Raw genomic sequence first — 15,770 nt, 5'->3', positions numbered from 1 at the left:
GGCTAAGCGATTAGCAACACCATCGTCAAGGCGAGCCGCAACGTGCACACATGGCTGGCTGTCGATCCGCGACAGGAGGGGAGCTCGTGGAGGGCCGTCGCAGGTCGGGGTGCTTGGTTCGGACAAGGTCAGCGAGGACGAGAAGACAAGAGCGAATCGATCAGTTGCCCGAGACCGATGAGTTGAAATGAAGTTAATGTGGTGGAGGATTGGCCGTTGATCCGGAGCTTGAGGTCTTCAGCTGGCGCTCACATGATTTGCAGGCAACCACAACAGTAAAGACCTTTGATAATCACTAAGGTAGAAAACACTAATAGTGGCCTTTCTAGTTTATTGGTGAGCACAAAATAGTGGAAGCAAGTGGTGAAAGCAACCTATTCACATTGATGGCTTGGTTCTGTCCAGTGGCGAAAGATGCTCAACTTATGCTTTCCTGCGAAATTATATACCTCTGCCGCAAATGGCAAATACAGAATGAATAGCTACGCAGGCCCTTCAAGAGGAAGATAAGACCACTGCCCGTACATTTGATAAAGTCACGAATATCCCGAGGCCATAAAATCAATTCCTTAAGCAACAAGAGACATTCTAGCTATCAAGCGCATATATACGGAGTACAGAAGGAGTGTCTAGACCCCGGGCCGTGTCCTCTCAGCCCCATACACATTATTCTGTCCAGCTTCTCCGCCCGGCCAAATCCGTCTGATCACCTGTTTCCCTTCTACTATCTCCTAACTGCAGTCGCTTATTGTTTTTGTTTTCTACTTCTCTCCTCTTCTGTCTCTCGCTCTTTAATTCCTGTGGCTTTGGCCAAGACGGCCCGCCACAGCCATGTTCCAGGTATATCCGCCGCATATTTACTGCAGAGACTACGATCCAGAAGGCTGACTCGCAGTGAACGTCAATAGCGTCTCCGTGAAGCAATAGACTCGCGCATCGCAGAGGAACAAGCTCGACAACGCTCATCTCAGGAATCTCTCGCTCGCTCTAATTCCGCTCGACGCCCTCCGAATAGACAACCTTCCCAGCAGCGACGGAATACTGGAACCCCTGTGCGCGGACCAGATCCTACCGAATTCGAGCCGGAATTCGCTATTGGAGATGATGACTCGTCTACTAGTCGGTCGGGTACGCCTCGGCCAGAGTCGTCGGGTGTCGCTGAGGCTTCTACTTTAGTGGAGAAGACTGGACAGACTGAGGGTGCGGCGGAAACAACGACAAACGAGAAAGAGAGCGCGACACCGGCCGAGGCCACTCGGTCAGCGCCAGAGCTACCACCTGAGGTGAAAGCGAAGCTGCGGAGGCTGACCAAGCTGGAGTCGCGTTATCAAGGTATGACTTATTCTTGTCACGGCAAAGACTTAGCTGCTTAATCTGTCCCTATAGAGTTATTGAAAGCATACCGATCAGCCCACTCTCGCGTCCTATCCATCGAGCCCTTTGAAGCCGCCTTGCGGGAGAACACTCCCCTGACATCGATTGCTGAGCCTAAAGCGTTAACAGAATACTTGAATCAGATCTCTTTGAAAGGTGATTTGGTAGCGGAAGAATTGAAGCGCGTCACGACCGAGAGGGAAGACTTCAAGGGCAAACTGGAGGAAGCTCAGAAATCCGAAAAGGCCGCGCGAGATGAACTGGACAGCATCAAGGAAAGCGCCAGCGTCGGCAAACAGTCAAAAGACAATAAGGATGTCACCGCAGCCGAGAAACAGTCGCCCAAGGAGACCAAGGAGGAATCCGAGGAGTTCTTCTCTTTCGATAATGAGATTCCTCGACTGGAGGCCGAATTGAAGGAGAAGCAGGAGGAAGTCGACAACCTAAAGTCTCAAGCGGAAAACCTAAAGCGCGACTTGTCGGTTGCACGTGAATCGACTGAGGGTATGGTTCAGAACCTTGAATCTGCCACGCGCGAACTTGTCGAGTTGCGCGATTTCAAGGACAAGCAGGAGTCGGAGATGGAAAGTCTGAAGACCTCAAAGCAGAGTGAAATCGATGAGCTCAAGTCCAAGCTTGAAAAGTCGGAAGCTGCTGTGACCGAGGCAAGCGCCGAGGTCGAGAAGCTAAAGGCTGATTTGCAACAAAAGGCGCATGAAATCGAACAGCTACAGACAAAAGCCAACGAGCCCGGAGATGACGATCAGCAGACAGAGCTGAAGTCCAAATTGGACGAAGTCAAGCAGGAAAAGGAAGCCAACGAGAAGCGACTTGGGGTACTACAAGGCCTAGTGGATTCTCTTCGGACACAGCTCAAGGAAACTCAGGAGACAATGTCCAGTCTGAAGACCGACATGGATAAGAAGACTGCAGAATTTGACGGCCTGAAGAAAGTCGTAGGCTATCTCGATGGCAACCTAGAGGGCAACTCGAAATGGCAGGAGTCTAAGGACAAAGTCATGAAGGGTCAGAAAGCTGATTTCGAAGAACTACGCCAAGCGATTGCCCCTCAGCAGAGGGTAGAGCAGACGGAAGTCAAGCCCGAAATCATGACACAGCCTGCCACACAGCAACCCGGCAATGCGACCGGTGCCGCCGGAGGTGGAAAGAAGAAGAAGGGTAAGAAGAAGAAGGGTGGCAAGTCTGGCGAGGATACGAGCAAGGCACCAGAGGCTATGGAAACAGAAAGCACGCAGCCAGCACCCCAACCAGACTCCCAACCGGTCGAATCGAATGCAGCACTGCTTGAGCTCGAGAAGAAGGTTGAGGGTCTGGAGAAGCAACTGGCAGAGAAGGAAGAGGCCATCAATCGCCTTGACTCTAAACTAAAGGGCGAGGAAGGGCTTAAGGAGGAGATCGAGTCATTACGTGACGATCTTCTCAATATTGGCCAAGAGCACGTCGAAGCGAAAGACAAGATCAAGGAGTTGATGGCGGAAAAGACAGCTTTGGAGGCAAGCATCTCGAAATTGGAGGGAGAAATTACGGACCTTCGCGCAAACAGCGCGTCCAAGTCGGCAGACTCTGAAAAGGCTCACAATGACCTCAGAGATGAATACGAAAAGCTCAAGGTGAAGTTTACGACGAATGAAACGGAACTTTCTGCGGCGCAGCAGCTCGCCACGACAAGATTCAAGGATATCACTGATCTACGAGAAACCATCCAGAAGATTCAACCCGAGCTTAAGAAACTCAGAGCCGAAAGTGCGGAGCTCAAATCGACCAAGGATGAGCTCAAGAACAAGACCGCTGAGTTGAGGACTTTAGAAGGCAAGCACGACGATTTGCAAGCGGAAGTGAAAACGCTCAAGTCTTCGATCTCAGACCGCGAGACAGAAGTGAAAACCCTCAACCAGAAGATCAAGCAAGAGCTGGATAGTCGACTAAAAGCGGAAGAGAACTTGACAGTCGCCCAATCCGACTTGCGATACTCGGAGAGCAAAAAGCAAGAAGCCATTGAGGGTAGACAAAAGGTCATGTTGGATCTCTCCAACGTCCAAGATGAGCTGAAGGCAGCGCGGACGAAGCTAGGGGAATACGAGCAGCAGACCACTCAGCTAAACAAGGATCTCGAAGGCATGCGGGAGGAGATGCAACTAAAGACGGCTCAGCACACAAGCGCGCAAAGCTTGATGAACAGCATGCGCGATCAGGCTTCCGAACTCGGCATGCAAATGAAGGAGGCACGTGAGCGATGTGAGAGCCTGGAAGAGGAACTAGCCGATGCGCATCGCCTTCTCAGCGAACGCACCCGCGAAGGCGAAACCATGCGTCGTCTTCTCAACGACATTGAGGGCCGCGCTGATGCAAAAGCCCGTGATTTCAAGGAGCGCATGGAGACGGCTATCGAAGAACGTGACCGCGCCGAGGACGAAGCCAGCGCGCAGGGTCGACGCCGTGCCCGCGAGTTGGAAGATCTCAAGACAAAGCTTCGTGAACTGGAAAGGAACCTGCGAAGCGCCGAAGAGGACAAGGAAGAGCTGGAGCACTCCCAGAAAGACTGGAAGCGGCGACGAGACCACCTCGAAGCACAGGCAGAGACAGCCACCCAAGAGCTCAACGACGTCCAGCAGGCCATGGCTCGACTGCGCGAGAGCTTAGACGAGAGCGAGAAGCAGGTCCGCGACCTCGAGAAAGAAAAGGCCGAGCTGCGCCGCTCGGTAGAGCAGACCAACTCGCGGTTAGAGAAGATGCGCAAATCCAATATGCTTTCCGAGGACGGCCGCTTCGGAGCGCCGCAGTCGTCGAGGTCATCTATCGACTCTGGCCCCCGGAGGGGAGTCACGTCGCCTGTTCCAAAGACTCGCAGCCCGTCCACACAACGAAGCGATACACCGACTGGCGGTATTGATTACATCTACCTGAAGAACGTGCTTCTGCAGTTCCTGGAACAGAAAGATAAGAACTACCAGAAGCAACTCATACCTGTTCTGGGGATGCTTCTGCACTTTGATCGGTAGGTCTTACTCACCTTTCCCTTCTTGTTTCAATACTAACTTTGCTAGAACGGACGAGCAAAAGTGGATGGCGGCGATAACCTCGAAGTAGTCTGGGTAGATATTCCATTGTATAGACGTTTAGGGTACATAATTCTTTCTATGTGTTATATTAATACAGTTTTAGCATACCTTTAGGATAGAAATAATACCAGACTACTCGAGTCAGACTTTTGCTTTGTAATTGTAATCTAGTACGTCTAGACTCTACAGCTCTTGCGGCATAGATGTAGTCGAAGTGGAGCATGTCACCCGCAGGGCGGACCAACTTCCACGGTTTTACGGTTCCCATAAATCCTCGCAGTCCAAACATTCCACCCATTATCCAGAGTCGCAACTGAACCAATTCCTTCTCTGAACGATCATCACACCTCACCAGACATAGACATCATGTCCGCAACAATCCGACTAGCAACACCAGATGGTACGTACGCCCGCATCGCATCGCATTCTGCCCCTCACCCGCACCACATCGAGAACCCCCACACCAACACTAACTGAAACGAACCACAGACGTCCCCCTAATCCTCCAATTCATCCGCGAACTCGCCTCTTACGAAAAAGCCCTCCACGAAGTCGAAGCAACCGAAGAATCCCTCTTAAACACCCTCTCCTTCCCCAATGAACAACCCAGCGATCAAAAACCCAAACACGGCACTGTCTACACAGCCCTCATAACCCCCCCAGCGTCGCAATCCAACCCGTCCCCGATCCCCGTCGGCATGGCACTCTACTTCTACAATTACTCTACCTGGCGCGCCGCGCCGGGGATATACCTTGAGGATTTATATGTCCAGCCCGCTGCACGGGGGAACGGGTATGGGTTTGCGCTGTTAAAGTGGCTTGCACGGCAGGTTGTTGAGATTCGGGGGAGGAGGTTGGAGTGGAGCGTGCTTACTTGGAATGAGCCGAGTATTAAGTTCTATAAGCAGGTGGGCGCGAAAGGCATGGATGAATGGCTCAAAATGATGGTTGAAGGAGAGGCATTGGATAAATTGGCTCAATAGATTAAATATAGAATGCCGAAACGAATGTTATGGGGATTGGCTGGTGAAGAGGTGTAGAATAGTGGGAGGGGGGTTCGCATGTACAGCCGAGATCTGCGATACTTTGTATAGAATATTCTATGCGGTTAAATGGGCCAAGAAGCTTGATTCTGACTATCGGGGGTGTTTTTCGAACTTCGATTAGTGTCATTGGCGCGAACATGTCCGAGATGAGGAAACTGATTTCCGGGGCGCCCCTGGGGCTTAGGGCGTGGAGTATAAGAACCTTATCCATATCACCGTAGCTTCTCCAGACCACTTCCCCAGGTTCCAGATTGACATCCACCCAGGACCAAAATCAGGATACCACGACCATGACCCTCACCAACAAAATTGCAATTGGCACGTCCTGCCTCGGCCAATCCCTTATCCACAACCTCTCCGATAAAATCCACTCTGCTGCATCCGCCGGCTTCCAGGGCTTGGAAATCGTCTACGGCGATTTAGAGCGGTACTGCACCTCCCGAAATGTATCAATGGTTACAGCCGCACAGCAAATCCGCCAATTAGTCGACAATCTAGGCCTTGAAATCCTCTCCCTCGCGCCCTTCGAGAACTTCGAAGGGAACACCAAGACACCACTAACCGAGCGTCTCAAAATCGCGTCGCACTGGCTCGATCTCGCGCGGATCCTGGGGGCACCGTACCTGCAGATTCCATCGCAGTATGACGCGAACAACAGCACTACTGACGAAAGCGTGATTGTCTCGGAGATGCAACAACTCTCTGACCTCGCTGCTTCGTCGTCACCAGTTATAAAACTCGCATACGAGCCATTATCTTGGGGCGTGGTCTACTCAACATGGGACGACGCCCTGCGTCTCGTGAACCTTGTGAATAGAGATGATTTCGGTCTTTGCGTCGATACGTTCCATGAACTCACGAAGCTCTGGGCGAGTTCATTTGAGAAGTCTGGTGTTTACCCCGACGGGCCGGAGAGACTCTCTTCTTCGCTCTGGCGCTTCGTGGAGACAATACCCATCGAAAAGGTCTTCTACGTGCAACTATCTGATGCCGAGCGGTTTGACCCGCCCTTCTCCAAGAGCCATGAGTGGTATATTGAGGGCGAAGCGCCTGAGTTTACCTGGTCGAAGCATGCGCGGCCGTTCCCGCTGGAGAAGGAGTTCGGGGCGTACACGCCTGTTCTGGATGTGGTTAGGGCTTGGATCGTTGAGGCGGGATTCAAAGGCTGGGTATCTATGGAGATTTTTGATTGGAGGATGAGGGATGCGGATTATGGCATTGGGACTGCGGCGGAGAGGGGTTGGAAGTCTTGGGGGATGGTGAAGGAGGGGGCTGGGGTTCACGGTGGGGATGGGAACGTGAAGGTATGAACCTTGGAAACTGATTTGATTGGGGGCTGTGTATGGCGTCGGTGAAGAGGGATGTTGACGTGTATCAGCTTCAGCTCTAGGATTAGAGTGATGTCAGCCGCTGGGGCAGACTTTAAGTCGCTACTCCAATACATATCAAACACAAGCACTATTCCATACCTCAAAGAACCTGATGCTTGTAAGTGGCTCAACATGATCAAGGTTGAAAGAAAGTAGTCTTCCATCAGTGACTACAGAACGTCAACCCCTGTACTCTCTAGTTATCCTCTGGCGACGTAGAATATTCTCCCTTCAATCTTTCTCAAAGTATGATCTGCATGCTTAGACCCGTTAAGGATGTGGTAAGTTATTTGCAAAGCAAGCCTTTGGATCTACCGCTTGGGCAGTTCGTCAAATCTGTCACTCTGCCAACTTACAGATGCACGATCCCAGAAGATGAGAAAATTCAGGTCTAGATTAATTGGTCAGCGGATGGCTCTTTATGTGTGGTCGATATCCTTGGGGCTTATACTGCATTTTATTTCCTTCTCTCAAAGCCCTTAGATGCACAGGGGTCAATGTTTAGTACCCTTTTAATTGTCTCTATCGTGCTCATGAGCTGGCGCACGGATTGGGAGTTGGTAGATCGTTTGTTGCAACATCCTTCTTGTCTTTTAAAGAGCTATTAGACAACCGGTGAGGAACTGATCTGCCAAATTCTTGTTCAGTATCCAGAGTACTGAGTAGGAAACTTTGGCTTCTCTGGTCAGGGCCGTGGTGGCTCTGCGAATAGACTGCCCACGACTCATGGACAAATTTAATGGACTTGGCTGAGAAGCTTGGTTAATCAAAGCATTGGGATTGATAAATCTACACAATGGTTACAATGAAGCGCCGAGGAGGAAGCAAGGGCAGACCTATCCCAACAGGATTGCCCCCTCGTGCCTGGAACACCTTCTCGAAAAGTGGGGGCTAGCGAAGCTGAGAGAGAATCTGGACTACCGCACGATGGTATAGTATCTCTTGAGGTGCAGCGTGCAACGTGGAGACATAGCCGAAGTGTTAATTCGGTGTGAATTCGCTCTTCGCAGGGTCTACAATCCATCCATTTATGGGCCCTAGGATACTCAGTCCGGGGAGGAGGTCCGGGACTGGATAGGGTTCATCGACAAGTTCATGCTCCAAGAATTCTACCTCTTCCCAACACGCCTCCTAGCAGACTACATAATATGCAAGGGGCAGCGATTAGATGCTTTACAAGAACTCGGTCAAGCGACCATTGACCACCTACTAGCCTCCGGAACCGACATCAATGCACGCGTGCTTGAAGATGGGTCGATATCGCTTCATCAACTCTGCCATTGGCTATAGTGCCCTGGACGGAAGAAGCCATACGATATGGTACACTTGCTGGTGGACCGTAAAATGGGACAGAAAAAACTTTCTTTCTTACATTCTTAATAAAGGAGCCGACGCTTCTCTCACAGGGCAGGGTTGTACTCCGAGAGACTTGTTAGTGGCAAATCTTAGGGGGGATGGTAGCAGCCGCAGATTTATCAAGTTCGTCCAGTTACTCGACTAGTGGATAGTTCATCTTGTTCAATAAACAACGCAATGTGAAATGACACCCGTGACTATTCCAAGTCAGCCATAACACAGCTGGCGGGAGCGAACTCGGGCATCGGGCCTTTGTGACTGTCTCTGGGGGTAGAATCCACGTAGCCAATGCTTGAATATGGCTGTTAACAGCCATTAAACTTGTACTGTTGTTGAGTGATAAACAGCACAAACTTACACAACATTACCCTTTTCGTCATTCAATGCGCTTTAGAGCCAAATTGCTCATACCTGTGAGTTCTGTACTAGGTATCCAATGCCAGGCTGCACAGAGAAGAGGGGATTATGCCAAGAAGAGCCATTATGACTCTTTAGAGAGCAACTGTGACTCATGTTAGGGCAGGCGCTGCATGGTGAGTGCCAAATCGGGTTAGGCTGATTCTTAGAGTATTGATGCCTGAGGCTCAAACACTGCAATACTCCAACGACCAACACCTCACCTTTTCTCTTTATCTCTCTCCTCCCTCCCTCACCTTGAACCCCCCTCTGCAAGAATTCAATCTAGACTTGAATTACGGAAGCCGCCAAAATGAACGGAACAGGCTCCATCGAATCCCAATGGCTCGCCCAACTGGCCGCCATGCGCCAGGCTATCGCAGACCTGAACCTCACCAAGGACCCCGCCAACGCCGACAACCAGCTCACCTACGGCAGCGATCTCGATCTCGATCTTGACGAACACTCCTCCTCCGCTGGAACAGTCGACGATGTCTGGGACCTGATCAGCTCCGACGACGAGTCGACAAGCGACGATTTCGACGCGATCGACGACCTTCCTTCCCCTCCTTGCTCCTCCAAGCAGTACGACCAGACATGGCTGCAACAGAGGTGCCAGCTTCTCGCGATCCAACAACCCGGGCTCGACGCGACGGAGACAGCGCAACAGCTAATCGCCGCTCTGGCTGCAGATAGCGGCGATGACGAGCTGCAGATGGCGCTGGCAGAGATTGTCGGGTTTGACGACCTGGATTTCGTGATCGAGCTGATTGCGCATCGGAAGGATATACTGGGGAGCTTGGGTGGAGGGTCGGGGAAAACAAGGGCGCAGACGGATGGGTTGGCGGCGGGTTCTCTGCAGACGAGGGCTGAACGAGAGCAGGCTCTTCGACGGCAGGATTTCGAGCATAAGAATGCGGCCTTGATGCCGGAGCAGACGAGGGAGGGACCAAAGTATCCGCATGTGTTCAAGTCGCATGATTCTAGAAATGTGCTTGCGTTGAATGGGAAGAGCTATGGATTGCCGCTAGGGAGTAGGCAGATTGATGAGCCAAAGTATACGGAAGTTGAAGTTCCTGCTGCGAAAGTTGGAACTCTCGGGCATCAGCAGAAGCTCGTTTCAATCTCGTCTATGGATGGCCTTTGTCAGGGTACATTCAAGGGTTACAAGACATTGAACAGAATGCAGAGTCTTCTGTACGATGTTGCCTACAAGACCAGCGAGAACATGCTCATTTGCGCTCCGACTGGTGCGGGTAAGACCGACGCCGCTATGCTGACGATTCTAAACGCCATCGGAAAGAACACTCTTCCAAACCCTGTTGAACAGCCCGAGGCCACCGAGTTCTCGGTTCTGGTGGACGACTTCAAGATTGTCTATGTGGCTCCCATGAAAGCTCTTGCAGCCGAAGTCACTGAAAAGCTCGGAAAACGTCTTGCGTGGCTCGGGATCAAGGTTCGTGAACTGACTGGTGACATGCAGTTGACGAAACGGGAGATCGTGGAAACCCAGATCATCGTTACCACCCCTGAGAAATGGGATGTGGTGACCCGGAAGAGCACGGGTGATACAGAGCTTGTACAAAAGGTCCGCTTGTTGATTATCGATGAAGTTCACATGCTTCACGATGAGCGAGGTGCGGTCATCGAGTCATTGGTTGCTCGAACTCAGCGACAGGTGGAAAGCACGCAGTCGCTCATTCGCATTGTCGGGTTGTCGGCAACTCTTCCGAACTATGTCGACGTCGCCGACTTCCTCAAGGTCAATAAAATGGCTGGACTGTTCTTCTTTGATTCTTCTTTCCGACCGGTGCCCCTTGAACAGCACTTCATTGGTGTCAAAGGAAAGCCTGGCTCTAAGCAGTCTCGCGACAACATCGACACCGTAGCATTCGAAAAGGTCCGGGACATGCTTGAACGAGGCCACCAGGTCATGGTGTTCGTGCACTCGCGCAAAGACACAGTATTGACCGCGCGGATGCTAAAGCAAATGGCTATCCAAGACGGATGCGAGGCACTCTTTAGCTGTCATGAACATGAGAACTACTCCAACGCTCTCCGGGACATGAAGCATGCTCGTGCTCGCGAGCTGCGCGATTTGTTCTCTAGCGGATTCGGCACGCATCATGCTGGAATGAGCCGAAGCGATCGCAACCTCATGGAGCGCATGTTCGCCGAAGGACTCATCAAAGCCCTCTGCTGTACCGCTACGCTTGCCTGGGGTGTCAACCTTCCGGCTGCGGCGGTCGTCATAAAAGGAACTCAACTGTACAACCCTCAAGAGGGTAAATTCGTCGATTTAGGTATCCTGGATGTCATGCAGATCTTTGGTCGTGCTGGTCGTCCGCAATTCCAGGATACAGGTATCGGCTTCATTTGTACGACGCACGACAAATTGAACCACTATCTTTCTGCAGTAACTTCACAACAACCGATCGAGTCCCGCTTCTCTGGCCGTCTCGTGGACAATCTGAACGCCGAGATCGCTCTAGGAACAGTCACGTCGGTTTCCGAAGCAGTGCAGTGGTTGGGATATTCGTATCTCTTTGTGCGCATGAAGCGTGAACCGAGGAATTATGGCATCGACTATGCGGAGATGATAGACGATCCTGGACTTGTGTTGCGTCGCCGCCAACTCATTATCCAAGCTGCTCTCGTTCTGCAAAAGAGTCAGATGATTATTTACAATGAGAAGACCGAGGAACTTCGAGCAAAAGATGTTGGGCGAATCGCAAGTCAATATTACGTCCTCCAGACCAGTATTGAAATCTTCAACGAACTGATGCGACCCCGGTCTGGCGAAGCCGACGTACTGCGAATGATCAGTATGAGTGGTGAATTCGACAATATCCAATCTCGCGACAATGAGTCCAAGGAACTCACCAGACTTCGCGAGGAAGCGGTCCAGACTGAAGTAGAAGGCGGCAATGACTCCGCACAAGCAAAGACCAACATTCTGCTTCAGTCATTTATATCTCGCGCTAGAATTGAGGACTTTGCCCTGGTCTCGGATATGGGGTACGTAGCACAAAATGCAGCACGCATTTGTCGTGCTTTGTTCATGATCGCGTTGAATCGACGATGGGGTTACCAGTGCCAGGTTCTCCTCTCGATGTGCAAGTCTATCGAGAAACAGTTATGGCCTTTCGACCACCCATTCCGCCAATTCGACCTGCCGCAGCCGATTCTGAGGAACTTGGACGAGAGACTACCGTCGTCTTCCGTGGAGTCGATGAGAGACATGGAAGTCGCGGAGCTTGGCGAACTCGTTCATAACCAGAAGATGGGCAAGACATTGGCAAAGCTGCTGGATAACTTCCCGACTTTGAGTGTCGAGGCTGAGATTGCGCCGCTCAACCGCGACGTTCTACGTGTGCGTCTAATGCTCTATCCCGAGTTCACTTGGAATGACCGACATCACGGCGCCTCCGAATCGTACTGGGTTTGGGTGGAGAACTCAGAAACGTCTGAGATCTATCACCATGAGTACTTCATCCTTAGTCGGAAGAAGCTCTACGACGAGCACGAACTCAACTTCACCATTCCTCTCTCGGACCCGTTACCAAGCCAGATCTATGTTCGAGCAATTTCCGATCGGTGGCTGGGAGCCGAGACTGTCACGCCCATTTCGTTCCAGCACCTGATCCGTCCGGACACGGAGAGTGTGTATACTGACCTTCTCGATTTGCAGCCTCTCCCCATATCTGCGCTCAACAATCCAATCCTCGAAGAGCTCTACGGCCAACGCTTCCAGTACTTCAATCCAATGCAGACTCAGCTCTTCCACGTTCTTTACCACACCGCGGCGAATGTGCTTCTTGGATCACCGACAGGTAGTGGAAAGACCGTAGCTGCAGAGCTGGCGATGTGGTGGGCTTTCAGAAAACGCCCAGGCTCAAAGGTCGTGTACATCGCGCCTATGAAAGCGCTCGTCCGCGAGCGTGTACTGGACTGGGGAAAGCGTGTCACAGCACCCATGGGACTGAAACTGGTCGAGCTGACGGGAGACAACACGCCTGATACGCGCACAATCCGAGACGCAGACATCATCATCACCACACCTGAAAAATGGGACGGTATCTCTCGTAGCTGGCAAACCAGAGACTATGTCCGAAAGGTGAGCTTGGTTATCATTGACGAGATCCATCTACTTGGCGGTGACCGTGGGCCAATTCTCGAGATTATCGTCTCTCGTATGAACTATATCGCTTCGCAGTCAAAGGGCTCGGTTCGATTGATGGGCATGTCGACGGCTTGCGCCAATGCCTCGGACCTTGCAAACTGGTTGGGCGTTAAGGAAGGGTTGTACAATTTCCGGCACTCCGTTCGCCCTGTTCCATTGGAAATCTTTATCGATGGGTTCCCTGAGCAACGTGGGTTCTGCCCGCTCATGCAGTCGATGAACAGACCGACTTTCCTGGCCATCAAGAATCACTCACCTGAAAAACCCGTGATCGTCTTTGTTGCCTCTCGTAGACAGACTCGATTGACTGCGAAGGACCTGATCAACTTCTGTGGTATGGAAGATAACCCGCGTCGGTTTGTTCGTATGTCGGAGGACGACCTGCAGTTAAACCTTGAACGAGTAAAGGATGATGCTCTGCGCGAGGCACTCTCCTTCGGTATCGGTCTGCATCATGCTGGGTTGGTCGAGTCGGACCGCCAACTAGCAGAGGAGCTCTTCGCAAACAACAAAATTCAAATTCTTGTCGCCACTAGTACCCTCGCGTGGGGTGTCAACCTTCCTGCACATCTTGTCGTCGTCAAGGGAACGCAGTACTTTGACGCGAAGATAGAGGGCTACAAGGACATGGATCTAACTGACGTTCTGCAGATGCTGGGTCGTGCGGGACGGCCGCAATTCGACGACTCTGGTATTGCACGTATTTTCACACAAGATTCGAAGAAGGCGTTTTACAAACACTTCCTGCATACTGGTTTCCCTGTTGAGTCTACGCTCCACAAGGTTTTAGATAACCACTTGGGCGCTGAAGTCTCTGCCGGGACTATAACCACTAAACAAGATGCTCTCGACTATCTGACCTGGACATTCTTCTTCCGGCGCCTGCACAAGAACCCCTCTTACTACGGGCTCGAAATCTCAGCAAACCAGCACAACTCCCTCGAAGCCCAGACCCTCGCGCAAGACTTCATGATTAACTTGGTGGACAAATCCCTCGGCGAGCTCTCGGAATCCTCTTGCATTATATTCGACTCCGCAACCGGCGAAGTCGACGCAACCCCTTTTGGCAAGATCATGAGCTACTACTACCTCGCGCACAAAACAATCCGGTACCTACTCGCCCACGCGAAACCGGCCCCATCCTTCCACGACGTCCTGAGCTGGATGTGCTCAGCCACTGAATTTGACGAACTTCCCGTCCGTCACAACGAAGATCTCATCAACGCCGAGCTCTCGCGGAACTTGCCGCTCTCCGTCGAACCCATGGGCGATCTACCCATGTGGGATCCCCACGTTAAGGCATTCCTCCTTCTCCAGGCATACATGTCTCGCATCGACCTCCCCATCTCAGATTACGTCGGTGACCAGACGTCCGTCCTCGATCAGAGCATTCGTATCATCCAAGCTTCTATCGACGCCATGGCGGAATTGGGGTACACGGCCACATGCACTTCATTCATTACCCTCCTGCAGTGCATCAAATCAGGCCGATGGCCGGACGACCACCCGCTCTCAATTCTCCCGGGCATTGACCCATCAAGCCCAGTTAATCAAGATAAATCCCTCCCCGCCTCCCTAACAGCCCTGACAAGCCTCCCTTACAACGCCATCACCTCCCTCCCCAGCAAACTAAACCTCCCACCCCAAACCCACGCCCAATTCACAAAAGCAACAACGCATCTCCCGCGTCTAAACATCTCAACGCCTCACTCTTCCGCCCAACGCGGAATAACAGTCTCGCTTACGCGCAGGAATAACCCTACAAATCCGGACTTCCGGATCTACGCGCCGCGATTCCCGAAGCCCCAAACGGAGGGCTTCTTCCTGCTTGTTTGTGGCGCTAAGTCTGATGGCGCGGATGGGGATTTGCTTGCACTGAAGAGGGTTTCGTGGCCTAGTCGGGATCAGAATAATAGGAATGAGAAGGGGATTGGGAAGGGCTCGGCCTCGGGCTCGTGGAGCAGGAATCAGCCCAAGGGCCGCGGGGGAGGTCACATATCGACAACATCGACGGTCAAGTTCCCGCGCGGCCTACCTGTCCCAGAACGGGTTAATGTGCGCGTCATTAGCGATTCGTATCCGGGGATGGAATGGGTTTTGAATGGTGTTGAGGTTTCTATTGGGGGTGTCAGTGGTGGTGATGATACAGGCAAGGGGAAAGGGAAGGAAGTTGAGAGGCAGATTGTGTCTGAGTCGAGTGTGCCGGCGAAGGAGTAGATTAGATTGGGTATAGAGTAGGCACGCTATCGCAAATGAAAAATTGTGTCCGATGCATAGCGTAAGAGCGTCTGATCTATGGATGAGACAATTCAAGTACCCAATGCCCCGCATAGCCCAGCGACCGTCCGTTGCTACCTCCCCCATTTCCGCATTTTTCTTCTACTGGGTCGTAGTCGGACTCTGACGGTGGCTGACACTGTGATGATGCTGGTGTTGGTGATTGATCGCTGATGATTCGAACCCGGCAGCGCTCCAGGCACCGGACTAGCAGGTCTACATACGTATCTACAACACCCGATCTCCACGAACGTAGACGTTGACGACCTACCGCCTCTTGACTTTGAGTCTCTCGCCTCACACTTGGTACGCCAAGTTAGGGCTACGCTAGCCTCGGCGTCCAATGCGCGGCCACCTCAGTCCAGTCGTTGAAGTCGTTGAATCGGATGCTATACGTAGAACTCACCGGCATATGTGACCAACGGTTGATGTCGTCTTTCTCGGGTCTTACGGGATACTTTCTGTTCTGTGTAGTGGTATATGAGACCACCATATGTAGGGTGTTTACTAGGGCGGACAGGGACAAAAGTTATCGGACCAACCTATATATGCTATGACCAGTCCTCCCCTCATGCGCTGGGACTCCGGACAGTGCTGGATAGCGAGAAAGAAACCAGGCTTTCCGCATCATGCATTTTCGAAAATGGTGATGATGGGGATGTTGAGGAGTGGTGGAGAGATCCCATTC

At 51.9% G+C, this 15,770-nt stretch overlaps 4 protein-coding genes across 4 annotated transcripts; all 4 read left to right on the top strand.

Annotated features, from left to right (window-relative positions):
- The first annotated feature begins 1,338 nt into the window (after positions 1 to 1,338).
- BDV17DRAFT_196765 (putative vesicle-mediated transport protein (Imh1)) lies at positions 1,339 to 4,600 on the top strand. Its single transcript, XM_073755196.1, has one exon. The coding sequence runs from the start codon at positions 1,881 to 1,883 to the stop codon at positions 4,392 to 4,394; it is 2,514 nt and encodes an 837-aa protein (XP_073619301.1). The 5' UTR covers positions 1,339 to 1,880; the 3' UTR covers positions 4,395 to 4,600.
- A 131-nt stretch (positions 4,601 to 4,731) lies between these two features.
- On the top strand, positions 4,732 to 5,739 carry BDV17DRAFT_254510 (GNAT family N-acetyltransferase). The gene is made up of 2 exons (XM_073756785.1): positions 4,732 to 4,854; positions 4,944 to 5,739. Exons 1-2 carry the CDS (start codon positions 4,821 to 4,823, stop codon positions 5,435 to 5,437), a joined length of 528 nt encoding a protein of 175 aa, XP_073619300.1. The 5' UTR covers positions 4,732 to 4,820; the 3' UTR covers positions 5,438 to 5,739.
- Positions 5,740 to 5,790: 51 nt separating this feature from the next.
- BDV17DRAFT_287981 (sugar phosphate isomerase/epimerase family protein) lies at positions 5,791 to 6,890 on the top strand (the record flags this gene model as incomplete). Its single annotated transcript, XM_073761281.1, has 2 exons — positions 5,791 to 6,804; positions 6,879 to 6,890. 2 exons carry the CDS (start codon positions 5,791 to 5,793, stop codon positions 6,888 to 6,890), a joined length of 1,026 nt encoding a protein of 341 aa, XP_073619299.1.
- Positions 6,891 to 8,879: 1,989 nt separating this feature from the next.
- BDV17DRAFT_254509 (RNA helicase SLH1) lies at positions 8,880 to 15,110 on the top strand. The gene has a single exon (XM_073756784.1). The coding sequence runs from the start codon at positions 8,936 to 8,938 to the stop codon at positions 15,020 to 15,022; it is 6,087 nt and encodes a 2,028-aa protein (XP_073619298.1). The 5' UTR covers positions 8,880 to 8,935; the 3' UTR covers positions 15,023 to 15,110.
- Positions 15,111 to 15,770: the final 660 nt, after the last annotated feature.

This window comes from Aspergillus undulatus (genome assembly GCF_047715775.1).
Source record: "Aspergillus undulatus strain CBS 261.88 unplaced genomic scaffold BDV17scaffold_6, whole genome shotgun sequence".
NCBI classification, from domain to species: domain Eukaryota; kingdom Fungi; phylum Ascomycota; class Eurotiomycetes; order Eurotiales; family Aspergillaceae; genus Aspergillus; species Aspergillus undulatus.
This window is presented reverse-complemented; position numbering and strand designations above follow the sequence as displayed.